Source organism: Pithys albifrons, chromosome 1 (assembly GCF_047495875.1).
Source record: "Pithys albifrons albifrons isolate INPA30051 chromosome 1, PitAlb_v1, whole genome shotgun sequence".
NCBI classification, from domain to species: Eukaryota; Metazoa; Chordata; class Aves; order Passeriformes; family Thamnophilidae; genus Pithys; species Pithys albifrons.
The window spans coordinates 59,116,405-59,141,090 of NC_092458.1; the positions used below are offsets into that span (position 1 = coordinate 59,116,405).

The 24,686-nt window shown below is 37.9% G+C and overlaps 1 protein-coding gene across 5 annotated transcripts in view; it reads left to right on the forward strand.

Annotated features, from left to right (window-relative positions):
* FNDC3A (fibronectin type III domain containing 3A) overlaps window positions 1–24,686 on the forward strand; it is a 122,484-nt gene that overhangs the window by 21,232 nt on the left and 76,566 nt on the right. For 3 of the 5 annotated variants that reach the window (XM_071551572.1, XM_071551562.1, XM_071551583.1), the window contains exons 2-3: window positions 728–856; window positions 23,571–23,646. In XM_071551572.1, the coding sequence (XP_071407673.1) occupies window positions 755–856; window positions 23,571–23,646 (178 nt within the window). In that variant the 5' untranslated portion in view covers window positions 728–754. Of the gene's footprint in view, window positions 1–727; window positions 857–14,006; window positions 14,034–23,570; window positions 23,647–24,686 lie in introns of those variants that run through there. The other 2 variants (XM_071551592.1, XM_071551612.1) reach the window with 2 other exon arrangements.

A 24,686-nucleotide genomic window follows, 5' to 3' on the forward strand; every position in this document is an offset into this window, starting at 1 on the left:
GGCCTCTTGCCTCTGTGGCTTTTTTTCTTGTCGTCAGGTTTCATGTAACTTTACAATGTGTGCTAGCAAGGGCTTTATTGTGGTATAGTTACGAAGGTTATAATTTTGTGTGGGGGCATTACCTCTTTACCCCGTTGCTGCGTTTTAGCTGCTGATTAAAGCTATTAAAGGACCACATCTTCCAGTAACTAATTGCTCCTAAAATAAACAGTCATTATAATAATAGGAAAAGTGGGTTGATTATTAATAAAAAAGAAAAAAGCAACAGCTTCCCTGTTAGTAGGTCTTGGTTTTTTTTATCAGTTTCATATAAATAAGAACACTGTATATGTAGGTTCTGAGGCAAACTGCTTTTGTCTTTGCTTTTTTATATTTTTCCTCAGTAGGCATTTTGTTGGCAGTGCCAGTCAAACTTGGACAACAAAACCTTGGTTTGTTATCGGAGTTAAAATGTTTGGGTTTGTTAGCTCCAGGTCTGTGATGTGTCTTCTTCTGAGGTCCAACCGCTAGAGGGGGTCTAAACTGTATAACTAAGGCTTGTATTCTGACAAAACACTTCTTCGGGGTTGTATGATTGCTGGATTGTTGTGGAAACATACTTTCTAAAGGTGTTAGTTTCATAATATTCTTCAGAAACAACAACAATAACAAAAGTGAGGCTGGTTTTAAGGATAATTTTTAAGAAATATTTAAATAGTTTAACCATTTGAGTAACTTTTCATTGCAGGTGATCTTGTGAATTGGTGTACTATCAATGATGGCAGAACATCCACCATTACTGGATACCACGTCGATTATAAGTAGTGAAATCCCTCTTCTGACTTCCCCTATTGTTAGCGGGGATGGAGCACAACAGGTAAGGAAACTTCACCTGGGTTTTTTTTTCTTGGTGTTGTGGTTTGTTTGTTTTTTTTTCCAACAGCATCATGACACTGTAACAGATAGTAATCCTTCATCTGGAGTATATTTGTGCAGCTTTGGCCATGCATGTATGTTAGAGATTGAGGTAAAGGTAGAACTGGTGCAGAGATGAGATTTGTAAGGAGTGTGAAGCAGAAAACCTGTATTGTGAAAGAAATTCTTCATGGAGGAATTGGACTAAGCAGCTGCCAAGTTGTCAAGCCATGATTGCATCTTACTTTGGAAGCTGTGTATTTACATTACCGTATGATTTTATTAAGATATTAATAAACCTTCCCCTGTGGTAGAACAAATAGCTGACGCATAACATGTGCTAACAACTATGATCTCTAGACTGATACTTGCTTACAAATGGGTATCTTAAATGGTGGGACTTGCTTTTGTGTGTAAGTGTCTGCCTGAACTCTTCTGAATTTATACTTCTGGATGGCAGTGCAGCCCATCTAGTGCATCAGCTGCTCTTACCAGCCTTGTGTCACTTGATGATGCACTTTGTCCCATAATCCAGGTCTTGAAAGATACAGTAAACACAGTCTGCCCCAGGGTCAGCCACTGAGGTAGGTGACTAGTGAATGGCCTCCTGCACGACTTTGCTCTGCTGATCACAACACTTTGAGACTGGCACTTCATCCAGTTTTCAGTCTGCCTCAGTGCCCAAGTTCAGTTTGTGCTTCCTCAGTTTCTGTGTGAGGATGTTCTGCAAGACAGTGTCAAAAGCCTTGCTAAAGTCATGATAAACAGTATCTACTGATCGCCCCTCATTCACCAAGCTAGTAATTTCAACGTAGAGGGCCATCCAGGTTTGTCTGGCATGATTTCCTCTTTGTGAATCTGTACTGACCACTCCAAATCCTCTTTTTGTCTTTAAAGTGTTTGGATATGGCTTTTTGGAAGATTTGTTCACTCATCTTCCCAGAGCTGAAGGTGATGTTGACCTGCTTGTAGCTCCCTGGATCTTCTTGCCCTTTTTTGAAGATTGCACTGACATTTGCTTTCTTTTAGTCCTTGGGAACCTCCCCTAGTCACCATGACCTTTCAAATGTAGTTGAAACTGAGTTACTTGCTCTGCTCTCCACAAAAATAAGGCTGTCAGGCTGTGCTGTCAAGCTTAGTCTGTAATCATGCAAGATTTTGAGTCAGATATGAGTTTAAATGTTCTTTTGGATATACCTTTTTTAAAAAATGTTGTCTCTTTCTCTGGCCAAGTAAGATTAAAACTGGAAAACAAGCAAAGTGTTTTTTCAAAGAAATGTATTTGTGGGGGGTTGTTTTATCTTCTTAAGGGAAAAACAATGTATAGACTGTTGGTGTGATTTTTTGTTAAAAACAAAAGGCAGCTCATAAGGACTACTGTCCAAAGTGGAACTAGTAGTGATCACATATTTTAAAAAAGAGAATCTTCAGAAAATATTGGGCAGCTTCTTGGTCATCAGTAAGGAAGGTGTTTTTTCCTCATTTCATGACAACTATCAGACCACAATGTTGTCTACTGTCCGCGTTCCACAATGTCTGGTGAAATTTGCGACTTTCATTTTCTGTCCTTCCTTCCCATCCAATCCATGATTCATGAAGAATCAGCAAAGGCATTTGTTCAGTGGCAGGAAACTTTACTGGAAACCCATCTTGCATCTGGTGATTTCAAAGCCATCACTAAGTAGAAAATACTTTGTATATCTGAAATATGGGAAATCCAGAATTGCAGGGACTGCTTTCTCTGTCAAGGTTGCCCTGGTAAGACTTAGGCCACAGAAAGGTGCTTGCTTGCTTGCTTGCTTGCTTGCTTGCTTATTTATTTATTTATTTATGTATGTATGTATGTATGTATGTATGTATGTATTTATTTATTTATTTATTTATTTATTTGAGTCTTAAAATTATTTGTTTATTTTATATGATAGGCTGATGAAAGGGGTAGATACTTTCAAATGAAGTGGGATACATTTAAGTGTACAAAACACTGTAATGCTGAGCCTTTTTCATCTTTTTTGAAATATATTTTTAACCAGAATATTAGTTCATTGTATTTCTTTTTTTTCCCCCCCTTGTGACTTTGAAACTACAGGAAGAGAGAAGGCTTCTGCCTTCATGACGGAGTTGCTAATTTTTCTGAAAGTGTTTACTTAGCTACAGTACACACTTTCTGTAGGGCTTTCTTCTTTAAAATATGAGAAGTACTTCTCCAGTTGTTTTCATAACAGCATTGTGTTGGGTCGCATAAAATGTAACTTTATCTGTAGTGCTGGCAGAATTTAATTGTGTGCCTGCAATCAAAATTCAAAGCTGTTTTGTCCATGTAAATAAATGTGTGTGTTCTTCTATCTTCATAGTGTATAGTTTGGTTTATAGCTATTCTCATTAGTTTTAGTCAGTCCTGACTGAAAAGGTATTGAACACCAGTAGAAAATTCTTTATTTACCTACTTTGTATATGTTGGTACTTTCTATGGTAGACTAGTTAACTGTATCCTAAACTTGCAAGGTTTTGTTCAGTTTTAAAACATCTGAGGATATTTTTTAATAAGCACATTTTACCAGAATTAACTATTATAATTATTGTGACTTACATATACTGCATAGCTGAGTTACCAAATGAATACAGACCATTCAGTAGTTCTCTGGAACAGTTCATATCTTCAAGATAATCTATTTCAAATACTTGAAGTTCTGCTAGCAGTGTAAATGTGAAATAGCAATACAAATATTTGAACATGTTAAGATGAAAGGTCATATGCTTTAAATAGCGGAAGTGTCTGATCAGGTTAAAGCTGTAACTTTCCACCATGTTTTAAAACAAAACAATCCACAAAGTTAGAGGAATGTGAGTGTCCCATCAGAAAATATGGGGAACTTAAACTGGATGTTCGTATGTCACTCAGTGCTGCTGTGGGAGATGCCTCGTTCTGTGTCCCACAGAAAAAATGACTACTGTTAGTTTCACAGGATAAAACCAGTGAAAAGAAAAAGCAAAGACTAAACCTGTTGGCTTCTCCTTTCTTGTTAAGCACAGAAGTACTACTTTTATACCTTCCTATGACTATGTTAGTGTGAATGGGTAATGTACTTCTCATATCTTGATGGTGAACAGGGTTGTGGATGAAGCATGGAGAAGATCTATAGGAGTGGATAAAATCCAAGTGACACTGAGAAAACATGGTGTGAGAACAGAAGAGCTTGAGGGTTTTTCACGTAAGGGTAAATGCTTCAGTGATGCTTTACTGATTATTTTTGAGGCTGAATGGGAAAGATGTGCTTGATTACGTGCATCCTGTTTTGGTAGGAGAGGACAAGAGAAGGCAAGATTTCAAACTACTTTAACACTCTGATGTTATATTGTTTTGGAAAGTTTCTGCAGCAGCCAGTGCTATTCCAAAACAAATTACTAAATTGCTGACATAGGTTGGCAGCAGCCCTGGAGTTCTGGACCTCCACAACACCTTCCCACTAAGGCTAGCAGCTTGGAAGTGACCTTTGTGTCCTTTATTACCAGCAAAGGTAGATAGCACTCTCAAGGTAGCCTGGTACCTGTTAACCATTTCCCTTTCTCTGGGGAATGGGACACAACAGTATTTGACTTTTAGTCAGCTCTATTTCTTGGCAAGCTATAGGCATAAAGTAATACTTGTAGCTTGGGAAGCTGGTTGTTTGCCCTCCAGACTTTACTGGAAAGTGTCAATGCTTAGTGGGTTTTCCAAAAAACCCATTCTATGTGTATATATCTGCAGTGGGGTGTGTGTGTGTGGGGGTGTGTGTGTGTGTGTGTACGTACATATACTATGTGGGAGTTCAAGTAGATATTTAGCATCAAATCTACAAGTGAGTGTTTCTAAATCAAATTTTTTCTTGAAATATTTAAACCTCTGATCTTGAAGTTATTATTTACCTGCTATCATAAGAGGGAATCTTCAGTCAGCAGAGCAATAGATGGCTATAAAAACAATTGAAACAATCTTTTTTGCCTTTCAGTTTGTTTACATATGTGGCGTCACAAGAGCAATGTAACGGTGGAGATGTAGACTACATTACTAAATGCATTTCCTCAGTTTTCATTCTGACACTTCTGCTTCTGAAAAGCATATGGTACATTATCAAGTTCCAGCTTGCTTTGTTTTTGCCTTGCTGCTGAAAATCAAGCCTAGAACTGCATATGTTTCAGGATCTTTTCGTCTACAAGAAAAAAAGAAATCTGTGGTAAAAGTTGTGTAACAACATATACTGTTATAACAGTTCTCACTGCTTCCCATATTGTGCTGTTTCCTTTCTTTGATCTGTGTTTTCATTTCACAGAATACAGAGTATGTGCACGGCTGCTCCTGCCTTTTTTGGCTGAGTTTTTTTGCCTGTTTTTTTCTACTTCCCCTTTGGCTGCACTGAATTAGCAGACATGACTAACTTCTCATTTTGGAGATTCATTGAAGTTTTAGTTGACAATTATTCTTCCATCCTTCGGTGACTTCATAGCATTGAAGCGCACTGGAACTGTGTTCACTGGAACCACTGGAACTCTCAGGCATGCCGTGCTTCAGTGCCAGATTATGGAAGCTCATTATCAAGCTGTATTGTTTCCCCAGGATTGATTAGTACTTTTGTGTAGCAACCATCACTGGAAAATGCATAATCAACTTACGGGAATCATTCTGTATACAAAAAAATTCTATAAAAGTTTTTAACTGGTTGTTGTTGGCTGTGATTTAAAAAAAAAACAACATCAGAAAAGAAAAGCTACAAGTATATGAGGTTTGATGGCTGAAGATTATTAGATCTGTCCTCTATATAACCTAATCATATTTTTTGGGTAGGAAGGATGAAGTTTGGTCTTAGTTAAATGTAAATTTTTTATGCCTTAGAGATCAAAGTTTTTCTAATATGTTTAAACTATATCCCTGATTGCAGATGCATTGAAAACTTGCTTTAAAATTCCTAAAAGAACCATTATCCTCAGCTGAAAGTGAGGAGTCAAAATTCTTTAGTGTATAGCCGTGTTTGAATACTACGCTGGTTTTAGTTAGCAGAAAGCAGCATCAGAGTTATTGCAAAGTTTGTGCTAGCATTCAGATGCATTTATTTTAATACTTGCTGTCTGAAAATGGATGTAGAAGCAAGAGTGAAGGCTGTGTAGTTCATAGCCTTTTCTGCTTGTATTTAGTATGAAAATTCATGGAATGAGGCATCCTCATAAAACTTCTGAGTAATCCTCCTGTCTCTCTAAAATTGTTTTCATATGCGTGATATAAATCCTAGATTAATTTTGGTCTCTGCTACTGTAGATTCCTCCCAAGATACTCGAGGCAGGATTTCCCCTGCTGAATGAATCTGTTCAGAAACTGACATTTGAGAAAATTGGATGACATGTGCAAATTGGATTTCAAGTCAGTTAGTCACTGTAGGTTGCTAATACAGTCAATGAAGAGAAATAAGCATGTCCAGAAGATGATCCCTTTCATGTTTTAGGAAGGTGATTCAAGATATGTACTTTTTTTTTCTTTTTTATGAGGTGGGAAGGTGCAAATTGGCTGGAGCTAATAAGCATTGAGGTAGCCCAGTTCTTCTCTGCAGTCTGTTGCAAGTGGGCCCAGTTCCTGAGTTTGTGTGCTCCTCTGTCAATAAGGTCTGGAAGGGTACAGTTATGCCTAAGTGGTGTCCTGGACTCGGCTCTCCCCTTCCCTGTGCCATGGGAGACAATGCTGAGTAAGCCAGTATCTGAATGCCAGAGTTCAAGACCTCCGAAGTCATCCCTAGTGCTTACCTACGTTTCCTCAGAACACAGGCTACTGTAATCGCTCTGTAAGTTATGACAAAAAAGGTAACTGCTTTGCAAAGTCACACTTTTAATTACAGAAACTCTACTCTTAAAATATAAAAGAATTACACACTTGGCGAACAAGTAGTCTGAAGTACATCCTCTGCTAACTGAAGCCTGGTTTTTTGCTAGGAAGCATCTCTTTACTGAGAAGGTGGTCAAACACTAGAATAGGCTTTCCAGAGTTCTGGCCAAGGCCTCAGACCTGTCAGGAGTTTTAAGAAGCATTTGGACAATGCCCGTAACAACTTGGTCAGCCCTCAATTAGTCAGGCTGTTGGACTCCATGATTGTTGTACGTCCCTTCCAGCTAAAATAGTGTATCTTCTTCTACTCCATGGTGATTGAGACTTTGCTGTAACTGGGCAAAGTCAATCTAACCCTCTGTGTATTACAGAATTATACACTGTATAGGGCAGCCAGAATGACATTCTCTAGAAAGAGATAAACTCAGGCTTACTTACAGTAACAAAAAATGGCCCTTGGCTTTAATCTTTGTCCTTTTCTTTTTGAAGTAGAAGACAAAACGTATGAGAAAGGATTGGGATTGGAGAGATTTCTTCCATGAAGCACTTGGTCTGTTGCTCACTGAGCTTCCCCAATCTGATCTAATTGAAGATACGTCCTTTAATTTCTTTTCCAGCTCAAGTTTATGTTGCCAAAGTGTTTTGAAACACAGGGTTGCCCAAATTTACACAAAACTGGGTGTGTAGGTTACTTTATCAGGGTAAAAGAGACTACATTAGAAGTGCTATTGAAACACTTAACGTAATAATTTTTTTAATAAAAAGCTGTTTTGAATAACTCGAGAATACATTTCTTCCTTTGACACTTCGTTTTGTACTCTTTTTAAGGTAAAAATGTTAGACACATCCAGTGATTTTAAATATTGTGAGCTTTTAACTTGTTATATCACCAAACAGGAACGTGAGCTGTCAGAAGCAGTGTTTGGAAATAAAAAATTCTCTCCTAGCCCATAATATTTTGTAAACCAATGTTCCTTGTATCTTCTAAACTCTTCAGAAACCAAATGTCTGGATTCAATTTCAGCTTACTTATTTATATTTTTCTCTTAAATGTTACAGTTGCATTGCAGGAAGGGGATTGTTTTTAAAGGATATTTATGAAAAATTTTCGTTTTATTTGAGCTGTTGTTCAGCAGAGTTCTTTAAAAATGAACAAGATGGTAGGTACCTTTTTCTCCTGCTTATCCCACTGACCCTTGAAACAACTGCACAAATTACAGAATGCTACACAACCAGAGTGAGCTCAGCTATGGCAAGCTTGGTGAAGGTCTCTGTGGGGAAGCTGATGTTGATGGCATCTACTGGTTGTAGGGGAGAGAAAGAAGAATGTCTGTCCTGCTTGCTAGGCTCTCTTCTTGTGCTTTAGAAGAGTGAAAGAAGTCAGGACAAGGGCTGAAAGGGCTCTGCCTCAGCCTGCAGAGGGGAAATCAATTGTAGCTCTATGACCTTTCTGAAATAATGTTGTTCAGCTTTTATGATAGACCACCAAATATGCTGAGTTGGAAAGGACCCACAAGGATCATCAACTCCTGGCCCTGCTCAGGACGCCCCAAGAGCCACACCATGTGCCTGAGAGTGTTGCCCAAATGCTTCTTCAACTCAGGGTTGGTGCTGTGATCACTTCCCTGGGGATCCAGCACCCACTCGACCACCTTCTGGGTGAAAAAAGTTGATCTACTTTATAATCTTGGATATTGTTTCTTGGTGAATGCCTAACTGGTTGCACACACTTTCAGATGTGATTAGCAAATCTTTTAACTCTCCACCTCACTGTGTTCATCTTGACTAGCTTTCATAATATTTGTAAGATTCTGGTTTTAGTTATAACTAGGTATTACATGGAAGGAAAATACTAACAGACCTCTTAACAATGACACAACTATTCAGGTTGTTTCAAACATGAGCCAGTCAACAAACTAATTCTTCCCCTCTTCTCATTAAAGATCTCACAACAGATTCAGAGAGCCCGGAAGTAGACAATCTTCAGGAGTGTTATTTTTTGCATGGGGAAACTCCAAATAATAGCTGTTCAACACAGAGGACTCTGGCAACTCCTAGTACAGCTTGGAAAGTATGGGAGTTGCAAAGTACATACAGTTGAAGTACAGATGAAAAGTGTCTTTTGATACTCAATTGAAATGATTGCAAGGGTGTTTTGATTCTGCAAGTGTTGTGAAGAAGGCAAGGTTATTACGGGAAGAGATTTGTAATTTTTTTAATACAGTATGTAAAAAACTGAATCAGATGAAAAATCTTCAAAGTGTGCGGCTTACTTTGAACAATGCCACACATTACATTACAGCAGTTCTAGGTTTGGTATGGGGTTTTTTTAGAAATGAGGGGATTTTATTCTATATAATATATAGTAGCACCTTAAGCAACTGGGGGTTTGGGATTTTTAGTTGTATTTTTCACTTCAAACAATCTTTGTTAAATTACTTAGTTTTCAAACATTAAATTGGCGGTTTTGTATTGTCAATGCATCTAGATAAAACTTCAGTAAAATCTTACTCCCTGATTCTGTTTTGGACTGTTGCAAGTAGGCAGTTTGATCAGGGAAAATGCCTACTGAGGGGACTATCTCCTCTAAAGTATTAGTTAGTCCTTGCTACCACTTTGCTGTGCAGTATGAGCTCTGTTCCTCATCCACTTTTGCTTAGCATTATGCAGCTGAAGTCCTGTGGGCTTCAAACAACAAATCATTAAATGAGAATAATCTGATTGAAGTCTTCCAGTTTTTATTTTTAGTGGTTGATGTGTCTAACCACTGGCAATGACCAGATGCCTCAGAAGTTCTAGAGTTCAGTGACTGCTCCTCGCACTGCTTCCTTCTAATTCCCTGTAAACAAGGATTAGCTTAAAACTTTGAAGCACAAATGTTTGTCTGTTGCATTATCCAAATTCTTTGAAACACTGCTGTTATCCTTATGTTTATACTTTTGCTAATTTAAAGATATAATAGTGGTATTACTTTAAGTAGCACATTTTCTGTGCACTATCTGCTAACCACAGATTGTGTCAGTGCTGATGAAACAGATGGCTTTGCTGTAAATGAGACAAATAAAACTTTGCTTAGCCAACCTGTGAGAACTGAAAATGCAAAAGAGACAAGACAAACAAAGCAAAAGCAAGTAAACTGTAAGCATTTGTCAGTAATAAAGGATGAGACAGACATTATGGACACTGTTATATGTGGACTCTAACAAGTCTTGAATGTTTATCAGAGACATTAGATGCAGTTTTAAACACTTATCATTCATTGGTTCTTTTCAGAAAACCTTGTATTCTTACAAAACAAGGCTCCACATCATTTTTCCCTGCCCTTCTTTCCAGCAATCAGCTTTCTGCTGATCATCTTCCTCATGAAGAGAAGGGGGAGAAACACAAGTAAAGTAAGAATTTAAAAAACTTTTCATAATCAATTTATTTGCTAAAAAAAACCAAAAAACCCCAAACAAACAATTCCTGGATCTTTCCAACTTGCCTTTGCACAATAAGCAATGAAAGCTAATTGAAATCTATAGTTTTTGAATGGTACTGCCAGTGAACAGTCTAGTCATCTGTCCAATCTCCCTGTTTCCAGTTGCTTCTAAGGGTATTGTCATCTTAGCACATTCAGTGCAGTATCTTGTAGCAGTGGTTAAAGATAAAATGTTTGCTGATTTTATTATCTCTTAGCTGCCTTTTAGAAAAATGATGCAGAGGTACTTGGTCTGTCCTCTGAAAATACAGGCCTTAGGAGCATATCGGCAAAAAGAAGGCTTTTTTCTCTCACTTTTTTCAGACATACAGGTATTATCTGTGTAAGCTGAAATAAATTTGCATTGGATTGGTTTTTTCAAAACCCTAGAATGTAAATTGCTACTGTAACATATTATGTAACACTTATTTAATTCTGTATGAGTTTCCTCCCTAGTCCTGAAAACCATGATTTGTTAGTGGCCATCACAACGTGTATGTTTAATATTCTTCATTAAGAAAGTGTTAAACTCCATATATAGAGCAGGTAGATCCTTATAGTCAATATTAGCAGATGCTAGGGTAGAGAATTGTGTAGTAAGTTGGAATTTGTGGAAAATAGAATATTTAGAACTTCAGTGTTAAGGGTGTAACTTCAGTGTTACGTCATGTTACCTGAACAATGATCCAAGTCTATAGGTAGCTTCTATGAATAATGGTGAGTGGCCTGTTTTCATCTGTCATTGATCCTAAAAACAGGAGATAATTTACAGCAAAAAAAAGAAAATCCTAACATTACTTTTCCTTAGAGAAAATGTTGTGTGCTGAGTCTTCTGTGAATTGCTGTGGCATAGTACAAAGCTCAACCTCAATTTTCAGAACTCTATTGGTTAGTAGCCAACATAAATATGGAGAGAGGAAGTTTTTAGGAGGTCTAAAGGAAGATAGGAAATAGATCTTATGAAAGATGACTTTAAGAAAGAATTATATGGATGTAATGTTCTTTGCAACTGTGAAATTCATAAGCCTTTGACAGTTTAAAACAATTTAAAGTACTATTTTAATTTGGCTTATATAACTCATGTCAGATGTTCCCTTTTGATAATCATACACTCTCTGTAATACATGTTACACAGATCTTTTGCATTTTTCCATTTAATACATTTTCTAAGCATTAGTGGGCTTGATTGTGGAAAAGAATAGTTCACAGCCTCATTAGCCTTGTTATGAGTTAAACAGCAGATTTTTAACTCACAATCAATGGAAAAATGACTTGTGCCATGTTTGTAACTGACATCACCTTAGCTCTACCACAGATGTTATTCCATCTGGCAATTCCTGTGCTGCTAATGAATAACAACACTCAAGTCGTGCAGTATTCTTTGATTAGTAGCATGTAGGAACTTTAAAATGCTGTTGTACTAGTCCTACAAATGGGAACTCTGGCATAGGTGAGGTGACAAATGTACAAATCACAGTAAGTCCATGTTGGAGCCATGGCAGTGTTGGTTTCTTGAATCCGTGTCTGGTTTTCCGTGTTCACTGATCCACACTGTGTGGAGCCAACCTAGTTGTAATGCTTTTCCTCATAAAAAAACCTGTATGTGGATGGAAAACGATGTGCTTCAAAAACTAAAAGTAGGTATTTTTAAAATCAAAATGATACTGGAAATAAATACTGGTGTTTTGGTCTAGAAAGCTTTTACATGGTAAATAACTTGATTCTGATCAAACATATGAATATAACTTGAAGTAGGCTGTGGCTTTGAGTCCTTTTATATATGTGTGTGTGTGTATACACTAATTACCTTTGAAGAAATGATTGTCCGAGTAATGTTAAAATTTTTTTATGCCTTAGAAAACATTTAATCAGGAATCTCCTGTTGTTGCATTCCAAATACCAAAACAATTTCAAAGCCGTTTCATGTATCTTGTCTGCCTATGGGATAGGACTTAAACCAGAGTGATGCATAAGTGGTGTTTGACTAATTTCTCACAAGAAGAGAGGTGTGTGAGTTTTGCCCTGTGTAACTGTCTCTCCTCAGGTGAGCGTGTGCCGGTGGGTCCCCTGCTGTTTATGGGATTAAGGACCACAGATGTGAGATGTGATAGACTTGAGAGATGGGCTGATTCCAATGGGATGAAGTTCAACAAGGCCAAGTGCCGGGTCCTGCACTTTGGCCACAACAACCCCATGCAGCGCTACAGGCTGGGGACAGAGTGGCTGGAAAGCAGTCAGGCAGAAAGGGATTTGGGGGTACTAATTGACAGGAAGCTCAACATGAGCCAACAGTGTGCCCAGGTGGCCCAGAAGGCCAATGGGATCCTGTCCTGTATCAAAAATAGCGTGGCCAGGAGGACCAGGGCAGTGATCCTTCCCCTGTACTCTGCGTTGGTGAGGCCACACCTCGAGTACTGTGTTCAGTTCTGGGCCCCTCAGTTCAGGAAAGATATTGAGGGGCTGGAGTGGGTCCAGAGAAGGGCAACAAGGCTGGTGAAGGGACTGGAGCACAAGCCCTATGGGGAGAGGCTAAGGGAGCTGGGGTTGTTTAGCCTGGAGAAGAGGAGGCTCAGAGGTGACCTCATCACTGTCTAGAACTACCTGAAGGGAAGTTCTAGCCAGGTGGGGGTTGGTCTCTTCTCCCAGGCACTCAGCAATAGGACAAGGGGGCACGGGCTCAAGCTCTGCCAGGGGAAATTTAAGTTGGATATCAGAAAAAAATTCTTTCCAGAGAGTGTAATCAGGCATTGGAAAGGGCTGCCCAGAGAGGTGGTGGATTCACCATCCCTGAGATTGGACGTGGCACTGAGTGCCATGATCTGGTGAATGGACTGGAGTTGGACCAAGGGTTGGACTTGATGGTCAGAGGTCTTTTCCAACCCAATTGATTCTATGATTCTATGATTGCCAGAAAACAGTATTAGTTGGTTTCAGTCTAGCTGTTAAGTGAAGACTGAAAGAGGGAAACTATCTTTGTCAGCCATCTGAAATGTATATATATATTTAGTAAAAAGTATTTCTGGCTATAGTATTATTTAGGACAGATGTATGTAAGTTAAAAAGCAAAGTTGGAAAACATGCTTCTTTCTTTTCATGTCTCTTAATAAATGTATGGTATAAAGTAATACAGTATTTGAGGAAGAATGCATTAGAATCCAGTTGATTATCTCCTTGCTGGATCTTCCTATTCTCTTATGAAGTATTCTTTTCCTTCCTTCTTTCTGGTGTACTTGGAAAATCAAGTCATAAGCTGCATCACAGATTATAAAGTCAGAAGTTGGTTCATTCCAAGTTAGTATATCCTATATAGAAATCAGGAAGGAGGCTAAATTAAAAATGCAGTTATAAAATGGCATATATTTGGAAGCTTTGTTCTCTTAAACCCGAACCTTCTGTTGACTGACGTTAGATGATCCAGAAGCAGATGCTGCAGCAGCTATTTGTTGATTTAGTTGCTATGGTTACATGATACATTCGTGTACAGCAGGAAGCTCACTGTACGTTGGCTAATTTGATAGGAAGGAAGGCTTGAGGTAGGTATTGCTGACTATATTGTTAATTGATCCTACCTTTCACATCCTGCCTCTACATGCTTTGTGGATGCACAGCTATAGAGGCAGGTAAAGTGAGATACTCCGGCGTGGCGTTTAGGTTAAGGTGCCCTGTTAGAAGGAGGGGGGGCAGTGTTCAATACATCACGGAAGATTACCTCAGTATTAAGTGAATGGAACAGATTGGAGCAGCCGGAGTGGTGACTGTTGAATCTTCCTTCATCCTTTGTCACTGTGGTAGCACCAGTTGAATGAGAGAAATAAAAGGATGCGAGCAACAGTAAGTCAAAGTGCTAAGGCTTTTGAAATGGGTTACGAGATAAAGCATGTCACTAATTAGCATCTTGATTGGAGCTATTAGTGGAGAAAAATGTGATTGTTCTGAATACGTGCCCTAATGACAGAGCATAAATGTGGCTCTGCCTGGAAGTTGTGTTGTGTTATATTCACCCTTTTCTAGAAATACACCCTTTTTTAATCTTGTTGCAGACAGACTTTTAAAGATACAGTGTACATCTTACGAAGAGCTTGGCTGTATCACCCTCGTAACAGATTCAGTGTTTTAAAATTTTTTGAAGTCAGAATGACCAAGAGCATTAGCTGCAATGTTTTCCTAAATTTTAAAAATGTTCAAAAAATAATTTACCTTTGTCCTTTTAGTTAAAAATCTTCTCATGAGTACTGCTGAGCTGATTTCAGTTGCAGTGTTTTTAGACAAACCACTGCTGTCTTCATTTTTTTTCGTGTTCATGTATATTAGTAGTGCATTTAGAAATATGGTTTTGGTAAAGTCTTTCCGTTATTTGTGGGGTTTGCTGACAGTCATTTACTACTGAGTCAGCACCTATAACCATATAATGCTAAATATAGATGTTTTCAGATTAATAATGACCAAAACAAAACAAAAAAAAAACAACCCTGAAGCTCTCTCCTCTTTCCCAGTAAAACATCTCAGAAAATAATGCTGTTTCTGCTAGTATAGAAATGGTTTATGATTTGATTCGCTTTAAATTACGGTTTTGAAGGTCCAAGGAAAGATTTTGGAACACTTTGCCCTCTTGGTTTTTAGGAAGTTTGTTTGTAGGAAAGAAACCCAAACTGCCTGCAATCCTGAAAAACACACACATCCCCCAGAACCACTGCAAAATGAGGGAAAAACAGAACTCTGCTTTTCAGTAGTATTGTTTTACTCCAACTTGTAATCTTTCTTGTTGTATAGGAACAGTCTCTTACTATGTGGTTACATGTGATTGTGCTTTAACCACAGTCATAATGAAGCATACTCTTATTTCTTCATTCTATATATTAATTGTAACAATGGCTAAAATTAATGTAACATGTTCTAGCTTCCTCCCTGCCCTCCCCACCTTTCTCTTTCCCTTCTTACTTCCCCACATTTTTAAGTATTTTAGTATGTATGACAGACTGGGAATCAGCTTTGTTGCTAAAGGTTTTTGTTTTGTTTTGTTTTTTCCTATGATATATTTAGTGGTAGATGTATTAGTATTCTAGTTACGTATATTCAGAGACTTTTAACTTGGTTGGAAAATTTGTCCTGGATTTCACTCATTCTGGAAAAATATGTAAATTCACAAAGCGTAACTAATTTCTTTTAGAGGAAGATTCTGAGTAACCCATTCAGTTCCTTTGCCCTTCAGAGTGAGGTGGTGGGTGACTAGGGAGAGACAAGGATTCAGAATACCCCTTTTACACTGAAATTCAGTCCAGTTCCCTTCCTTTTCTTGTCTCTGCAGCTGCAGACATTGGGAGCCTGTGGAAAGAACAGAGTGCCAGCTCTCATGTGGGCTAATCCCGCAACTTCACACATGACATAAGTATTTAGTTTCTTTACTCTCAGTCAGGATTAAAAAACTTAACCTTTTAGTTTTCCCCTTCAGCAGGCTGATAGTCCTTGATATTGAAGGATGTTTGAAAGCCAAGATATTTTGGAGGACAGAATGAGCTTGATCGTCATAGATTTTTTTTTTCTTTATTGAAGGTACAAAAATCTTTCTCATATCCCAGGAACTCTAAAATGATAGTTTCAGTCTTTCAGTTAAGACTGAGCTGGTTAGAAATAAACCTGTACTTACTAGAAAAAAAAATATTTTTCAATTTTCTTTTATATTGAGTAGCTAGTAACTACTTCTGTGGACAGAGAGGCTTTTAGGTATAAAAGCATTTCTTTGGTCAACACAGTTTTTTATCTGCTATAAAAGATTTGAAAATGTGGCTGTGAATACCAAACTTGTAAAGAAAATTTTATTGTATCTGATTTGATTCTGTTTTGATGTTTTTGCTGGCTTAGAAGAATTAGAAACTGTTTCACTCAGTCCTGTCCTTTCAGAAATACAGGTATTATTTGAACTGTGGCTGTAAAAGGTATAATACTTAATATCATCATTATATGGTAAGGATAAGGTGGGCTCCCTTCCATAAACCTTATTCAAATCTGACCTGCAAAACTTTCCCCAAATTAGAAAGGTCTTCATTACTTTATAGAGCAGAGTGGAGGAGAATGTTAGCAACTGTCTTCATTCTGGATGTGTTTTGTTTTGTATCTCTGTGAAAGAGTATCTAGTATATTTTAAACACAATTATTTGTTGTTTGGGTGTTGAGTTTTTTTCTTATTTTTTTTTTTACTCTGGACTAAATATAAACTTCTAGAAGCTAAGCAATAAATTAAAAATACTAATAGTATTTTGCATATGTAGGGTTTTTTAAAATAAAATCCCTTTTGCCTTAGGGATCCACTGCATAAATGTAATCAATAGAAATGCAAAATAATTTTGAGGCACTGTTTTTTGGCTGGCTGTATGACGTACATTTATTTGGGGAGAAAGCCTTGTTCTTCAGCTTTTTGCATTTTATTTGAAGAGCTGCTTTTGTATGTGTATAATTGTGAGCAAAAGAAGAATGTGGTAAACTTGCTATGAGATTTTTTATGAAGTTAGTTTTTAGAGCCCTTTGACTTATTTCATAGTTTACTTATCAGCTGGTTTTTTTTCCACCATAGGGATAGAAACAGTTTGGACTTCTAATTGTATTTGCAGTATTTGCTATGGAAAGATGTTGTCTTAAAGCAGTAAATAACATCCTTGTGGATTAGTCCTAAGTTGCTTTTGTTTTCCTGCTCTTCAAGTCTTTCACATCATCTCGGGTCCTTATCAGGATGAATCCAATTTTGAAATTGGTACTTCTCAATAATGTCCATAGTTTATTTCCATCTTGCTTGCTAACCACTTGATGGAGAATAGTTACTAATTGTGCAAGCCTATTTATAGTTTATCACTTTTTTTGTCTCTAAAATACCAGGGGAACTTCTCCCTTCTTGCTGTAATGTAAACATGCATTTGTGAGGATGCCACAGGTCTGCTGCAGCCTCTCTTTCCTGTCAGCTGGCTGAGGTGATTTTGAAACCAGTCAGTCTGCTTGTACATCACTGCTTCTGTTAGGAGGAGGGAAGTTCAAGTAGAGAAGCTTATAGAAGGGTGTATCTTACAGAATGAAGGCTTGGTTTTAATTGTTGTTTCTGTGGAGTTAATGAGATTGTTGGCCTCAATTAGTGTGCAAAAGAACATATTCAAAACAAGATTAGCTAGTTCTGTGGTTTAAATTCCGTTCTGCCCCTCACTGTGATCCGATGAAGTAATATGTTAACTACATATTCGTCTGGCACAAGCAAAATCGTAGGCTGCTTGTGAAAGTGTTCTGTGTAACTAAAAACAAAGACTGGTAAGATACAAGTCAGCTATATTTTGTATTGTTACTGTTTTGCTTTTAAGATGCTGCTGTGACCATGTTGGCAGAGTGAAATACCTCTAAGGTTCTGCAGCCTCTGATTCTTGTTGATAAAAGTTACTTCTAGACCTTTTTGGAGATAAATGTTAACATTTGTCCTTAAGTTTTTCCTTTCTTTGGGGGCAGCCCTCTGAGTCAAGGTGGCTGCAGCTCGGCCTTGGACAGATCTCCCTTCCACCTTTTGTTGTTTGTGTTCTGACTCTTACACGTTTTTTTTCTGACTCCAGCCATTTTTATTGAATTCATTTCTTCTGTGTTAGAAATAAACCAAAGACTTGAAAAAACATTAAACTCCTTTCCTGCTTCAGTCTGCAGAAACATTCTGTAGTTTCCCTTGCGGATAGTGAAGAGTTTACTGGATAAAAATAAGAAACATTGAACATTCTCCTCTTTGAACATTTGTACTTAGGTTGATTCTTTAGATGCAAGGTCTGAGTACTTTCCACCTTGCTCCCACTGATGTAGTAATAATTCACATATGAGATCTTCAGATGCAATTATTTTTGAATTATCATATCTGTTAGAGTATGTCTAAGCTGATGTTGTGTATCTCTGTAGGATGTGATCATACTACTTGAGTTACAATAAAATTATACTTTAGTGTGGAATTCTTTGAAGAGAGAAATATTCTAGAATAATTTTACATAAGAATTGTTGTATTCTAAGAGTGTATTTGCTGTATCAGACCAGCTCAAATTGTGATTTAAGGTGAAGAATAGATTTTCAAAGCTACTTAAGAGCGTGTCCCTTAACTGTCCTTCAGAGAGGCAAAATGTTGTAATACTTCTTCAGGCTACTGTCAGGAATTGTTTATATATTAGTAATTCAAGTGTATTCCAAATGTTCCCAGAAACTGAGACTAAGTGCCATGAAATAGGTCTGTTTTAGTAAATCATCTTTTCTTGCAAACTGCTTGATAAGAGGGTTCTCAGGAATAGTTTCCTGTTCTGTATGGAAGAAGATTGCTCATTGGCATTGGCCTGTATTGTGCTCAGGACTTCTATGGCATATGCATTACTACAGATGACTGTTCCAGGGATTGTTCCTGAGCCCTGCGTATTTTCCCAATACAGATGTGGGTTTGTGTATCACTGACCTGGCCAAGGGGCTGTAGCAGATTCTCTGAGGAGAGATCAGAAATATCAGGACTCCTCAGTTTGCAGGGACTGGGGACAAGGAGGGGGGAATTGCCAAGCCTTAAAAAATATTAAAGGAGGTGGATGAAATTTACTCAGAACTGTTTTACAACAAATCCCATAGCAGAGAAACTAGGGAACGTGTGATTAGTAGGAGATAGTTTTAAAATGTCTAAAAAAGTAAACCTCAGGAACTTGCTGCTTTGGAGGTTATGGAGTCAATTCAAATTGTACCTGAACTCATATAGTTTAGGCAAACTTATGGACAGTAATAGAGTTCAATATGGGATTGCAGAAAGTGGCCTGGCTCACTTGCTCCCCATAAACAGCATCTCAATTGATGTATTACAGTCAAAGTTCTAGGCTGAATGAACTGCTGACCTGGACTGCTGACCCGGACCATCAGGACATTCCCTATGCTCTTAGTTGTCTTGAGCCATTCCTTGAGTTCAAACAGCAATTTCATGAAAAACATATTGAGCTTTCTAATATATGGCAGGACTAGTTTTGTTAGGAGGAAAGTCTTTGCCACTCCCGGCAGTTTAATTAAATTGATACAAATCTTACTGTGTTGCTCATTTGCTTCAGATTTATCTTCTAAAATAGCCTTTGTAGGGTAAATTAAGTACCATTTCAAAGTATGAGATTTCACTGTTTAAACCCTGAGTCTTTAGCAACTGATATTTTAGGTATTCCAAACTTCAGCCATTTGTCTGGTCACTGTGTTTTACTTATGCAAGAACTGTTATTAGCATAAGTATGTAGCTGCACTCTTGTATTGCCAACTTGTATGTTAATATCTGGAAAGAGATTTTGTACTGTTTTTTCATCAGGAACTGTATTGAGGTCGTGTGTATTATCATTAAATAACTGTTTAAAGGAAACAATTTATAGGCCCGGTGGAAATGACACAGAACTAGTTTTTGACCTAATATTCCAGTTTCTTAGCGGCATGTCCCTTAACATGTTTTGGGACAAAAATATATTGAGTCCAAGTTCTGTCAGCATTGAGATTACACTTTTAAGTTTTAATGGCTTCTGTTATAGTTAGTTATGCTTCAAAAGTGCTTGTAGGATTCTAGAACTTGTATCAAGACCTCAGTTCAGACCAAGTTCACATTATTTTGTTAAGCTTCAGAAGTCCTTAATTAGTGTTTTGTTGATTTAGTAAGAAAAGTGCCCACTTTAAAAGTGCCCATGTTAAAGGTTACTCCCACTGAGATTGGCACATTGGAAATGAATCTTTAGGTGCTGTGAGAAAAGCAACAGCATTTGTCACAAAAAGATTGAGGCATTAGAAGAGAGTCTGAACCATTAGATTTTTCCAAAGCTTTTCACTTAGTTCAAGCCAACATGAATGTTTTGCCCAGAAGAGGAAAGAGGTCAAGGTTGAGAATATTCAGTGTGAAAGACTCAGGCTTTGGTTTTCAGAAGTACTGATGTCAGGGTTCATGAATTAGCATGTTGGCTGATGGGAGTAAAAGCTTCACAAAGCCACGTAGAATGGGATGAAAGAGCTATAAATGCCAAGCAACCCACAGACATTTTTGTTTCCTAAAATGTGTGCTATGAAACATCCTTGTTACATTTAGAGATCTTTTCTTGCATTTTCGATTATGTGCTGCAGACTTCCATTAGATAAGAGGGAATCCCTGTGAGTGACTCTCTGTCTTTGGTAATATCTCTTCTGATGAGAAAAGTATCAATCTATCTCTGTTCATAGCTTGAATTTTTCTTAAATCACATCTACTGAGGTGATGTCAGAAATGCCCTTCTCAAAGCTGTGAACACGCCATGGGGCTCAGCAGTGATAAGGTTGGTCTAGCAAGCAGTGCTGGTCACACACTTCCCCAACATAAAGCCTGTTGAAGCAAGCAAGCAGTTCTTCAAACTTCTGAAATTACTTCAGCCGTGAATCACTATCTCTTTTGACACACTTGGAAACAAATACAGCCTCTCTTGGAACAGTTGTAAAATAAAAATGTAAATGCACACCACAAAAGCAAGACTGAAAGTGGGAGCCAGTGAAATACACAGTGAGGCATCAAGCAGGCTAAGTGTCCATTGACAAAAAGGACTCTATTTCCAGTTGGTGAGTGTCCCCACCCTTTGGAGTAGAAGTCAGATGCCATCAGTAATAATGAACATCCGATGGCATCCTGAGTGTCAGAGTGGAGCTGGACTTCCTAAGGAGTCCTGTTGCCTCAGAGCAGTGCCCCTCTCTCTCACTGTCGCACCACGACTGAGCCTTTACCTTCTCGGGCCAGCTGTGAAGGGAACAGCAAAGATTCTCACACAGCAGAAGCTGCTATAAAACCAAAACAGGAGGCGCAGGGCCTGCCTGCTGCAGCTGCACCAGCAGACATGATCCCACACTCAGATCCACTCTGCTGGCTGGAGCCTCCGGTTCACGTGTCCTGCAGCAAGAGGTCTGGAGCAGGAAAGCCAGCAGGTTCCTAAGACAACATTATCACCCAGATTACCAGCCTCAGGCACTCACACAATAAAAATGGGAACAAAATGGGAATACCACTCAATCTCCACTCCATATTACTTTAAAAGCAGGAATTGAGGACCAGCCATTGTCCTAAAGCTTTTCTGCTTCTCATGTTTCATATGATGGAGACCAAGAATATTGAGCTGAAAATGGCACAGATTTACATGTCAGCTGCAGCCAGAATGGCACCTCCCAGGAGTTTGGGTATCTAAATCAGCCAAAGGACTTGGGCAAATGTAGCTATCCAGCCCACACATAACAGATGGATAGATGTTCTCATGTACTGTGAAGCTTTTAGATGCTTTTATTCTAGACTAAATTTCAAACTAAAACTTTCAATTGTAGCAGAAAGGAGAGAGTACATCAATGAAATATGTCTTCAAAAAGTTATGCCTGGTTGGGAAATCTGAAAAAGAAATTTTAAGAACTCATCCATTCCTATTCATAGAATCATAGAATCGATTGGGTTGGAAAATACCTCCAAGATCATCAAGTCCAACCCTTGGTCCAACTCCAGTCCATTCACCAGATCATGGCACTCAGTGCCACGGCCAATCTCAGTTTAAAAATCTCCAGGGATGGTGAATCCACCCCCTCTCTGGGCAGCCCATTCCAATGCCTGATTACTCTCTCTGGAAAGAATTTTTTTCTGCTCTCCAACTTCAATTTCCCCTGGCAGAGCTTGAGCCCGTTCCCCCTTGTCCTATTGCTGAGTGCCCGGGAGAAGAGACCAACCCCCACCTGGCTAGAACTTCCCTTCAGGTAGTTACAGACAGTGATGAGGTCACCCCTCATCACATTTCTCACCTTCATCACGTTCTGAAGGTGATGGTAACCATTTGTTAAAAAGCTACCTTCAAATTCTTCAAAGTAAACTCTGGCAATGCAATATTTTCTGAAGATCTTTAAGTCTTATTTGAAGTTTTTTACTAAAATCATGTTGTTCCTAAGTGTAGGTTATATTATGAATGCTAACTTTTAGTCAGTTTTATATTGAGGCACACTTTTGAAGATCTGGAAAATTTATCAACATGATAAAATGTAAGTAGTGATATCGTTCATTATTTTTTTCTCAGAGAGCCTAAAACTTCTGGAAAAACCACATTAAACAACTTAAGATAATACTATTAAAAGTGCATGCTCAAACCTGAGCTAAATCAATGTTGAATCACACAGCCCAAGCTTGAAAATGTGAATGTCTATCATACCTCATCAAAGTTGCAGCTATGTTAGAGTAGAACTTACCATCTTTTCATTTATTTGTGAAATTGCTCTACCAGAGGAATTCATGTGATTTCTGCCTTCTCTTTTCTTCCTTTCCATCTGGTATTCCTAAAATGAGTAAGACTCAGGTTTCCTGATTTGGTTTTTTTGGTGTAGGTAATTTTTTTTTTAATGTGACAGATTTTATTTTCTTTGAGCAATTTAACAGAGTACATTTTTGGCCATGGTATTCAAGAGTTGTGAGTATAAATATTTCTCTGCCTCTTGATTCCTACAAGGAGGAGTATAAAGCCTCCATCTAGACATGTGTAAGCAAGACTGAAGAAAGATGTGACCACAAAGGAAATCATGAAAGGCACCTGCTCTTCTGCTTTTTTTCTCCCCCCCTTTTTCATGATTTTAGCTAGGTGCTTCATGTTTACAAACTTCTTTCTCACAGAAGGGCAGGTTTCAAATAAGAATACAGAAATTTAAAATAGTAACAGGCTTCTGCTTTGGTACATGTCAACCTTTCTCTGTTTATTTTGGCTGATAAGTATGCTTTGCTATCGTTTCTGCATTGCTTGGGTTTACAAAATTAGGATAACCAGCTTTCCACAAATAAAATTATACATATTGTTTCATGCTGGGCATCTGGTGCACTTACTTTGTCATGACTTCTAATAATGTTTTATCATTAATGAAGGTACAAACATGCTTGGGTCGTGTAAAGAAGGAAATGACACAGTATTTCCCTTATGTTTGTTGGGTGGTTGATGAAAATTCAAACGCTGGGAATTCTAGTCTTCCTTTGGAAGTTTATGTAATGGTTTGATTAATGTTGAAGTTAATGCAATTTGTTGAAATAATTTAAGCTGTACAAATAGCTTTTTAATTATACTAAGCAGTTGAGAAAATAAAATTTGTACAGGTACTGTTTTACTTGTTATTCTCTCCTTATTTGAAAAATGTTTGTTTAAAAATATCTGTGCTTGTTCTTGCTCTTATCTCCTTCTCTGTGGGATGAAGGCAGAAAGCAGTGTGAAGTGAAAAATAATGTATTTACAAACTGGAAAAAAATTTGGTTTTTTCCCAGTAAAACTTTGGGGTTACTTTTACGTACCAGACTTCTGTAACATATTCCTGTGTAATGGTTGTAAACGCTCTTTTATTTTTAAGGTTATTCTTGTGCAAGTTAATCCAGGGGAAACATTTACAATAAGAAGAGAAGATGGACAGTTTCAGTGCATTACAGGTAAAGCTGATAAATTTATTTTAATATTTCCTGAGTCTGAATCAGGATTAATAAAAGGCAATTTGTGGTGTTGAAAGTAAAAGACTGACAGAACTTATTTTAAATACAAGAGCTATTTAAAGACCTAAAAGACTTTATGCTAAGCATCATTGGGTTTAGATTTCACTCCCATAAACAAAGTACTTTTCCTTATATTAGATGAAATTAAATTTCCTGGGGAGGGGGAGAGGGGAACATTTTTAGCTTGCAAAACAAACAGGGAAATGCTGTTGTAGCAACTTTTGACTAACCTTGTTTATTGCACAGACCTCAGATAAAAAGCTAGAGTTGTTAATACGGTTTGAGGAGGGGGTTTTGTATTCTTTCTGTCATGTGGACATTGTTTCTCATTATCTCTATGGGCCAAGTTGAGTTATTTCTGAGTTCCAGCAGGTGCAGCTTCAAAATACAAATACTTCATCTAAGTATGCAATGGTCAGTTTGGATATTGTTTTCTCTTCTGAATGACAATAGTTACCAGTTAGGCCTCTCTAGAGGAGATACTGCACAAAATTAGTAGTCAGCTACTGCTCTTTAGAATACCATTTTACTGTGTTATAAGAGAGTATCCACAGATTCAGCTGTGGGGTCACATTTTCTCTTGTTATTTTCTGGGCCAATGAATCCCACCTTCTTTTTCTCTGGATGTTGGCCCAGCTTCAACAGATGCTGTCCTGGGAATTTGAAGGAAGTGTTTTTTTCTTCTTTCCCTCTTCTCTCCAGTCTAAGAACTGACAGGTCGGATTTCTGTCATCATAGGCAGGTCCTTTGGCTACCAAATAACTTACTAATATCCAAGGTCTCCTTTTACCTAAATTTATATTGGCAGTTCTTAAAGTTTACATGTCTGTTAGCACCATATTTCAAAACCTTGTGCTGATTGCATGGTCTTGTTGCATCCCTTGAGCCACAAATGTGTTGCAACTCATGGTTCTATAGGGCTTATTTGAAACATGGTATGTAATAATTACATGGCAGTACCTGAGGGGAACACAGTGGCT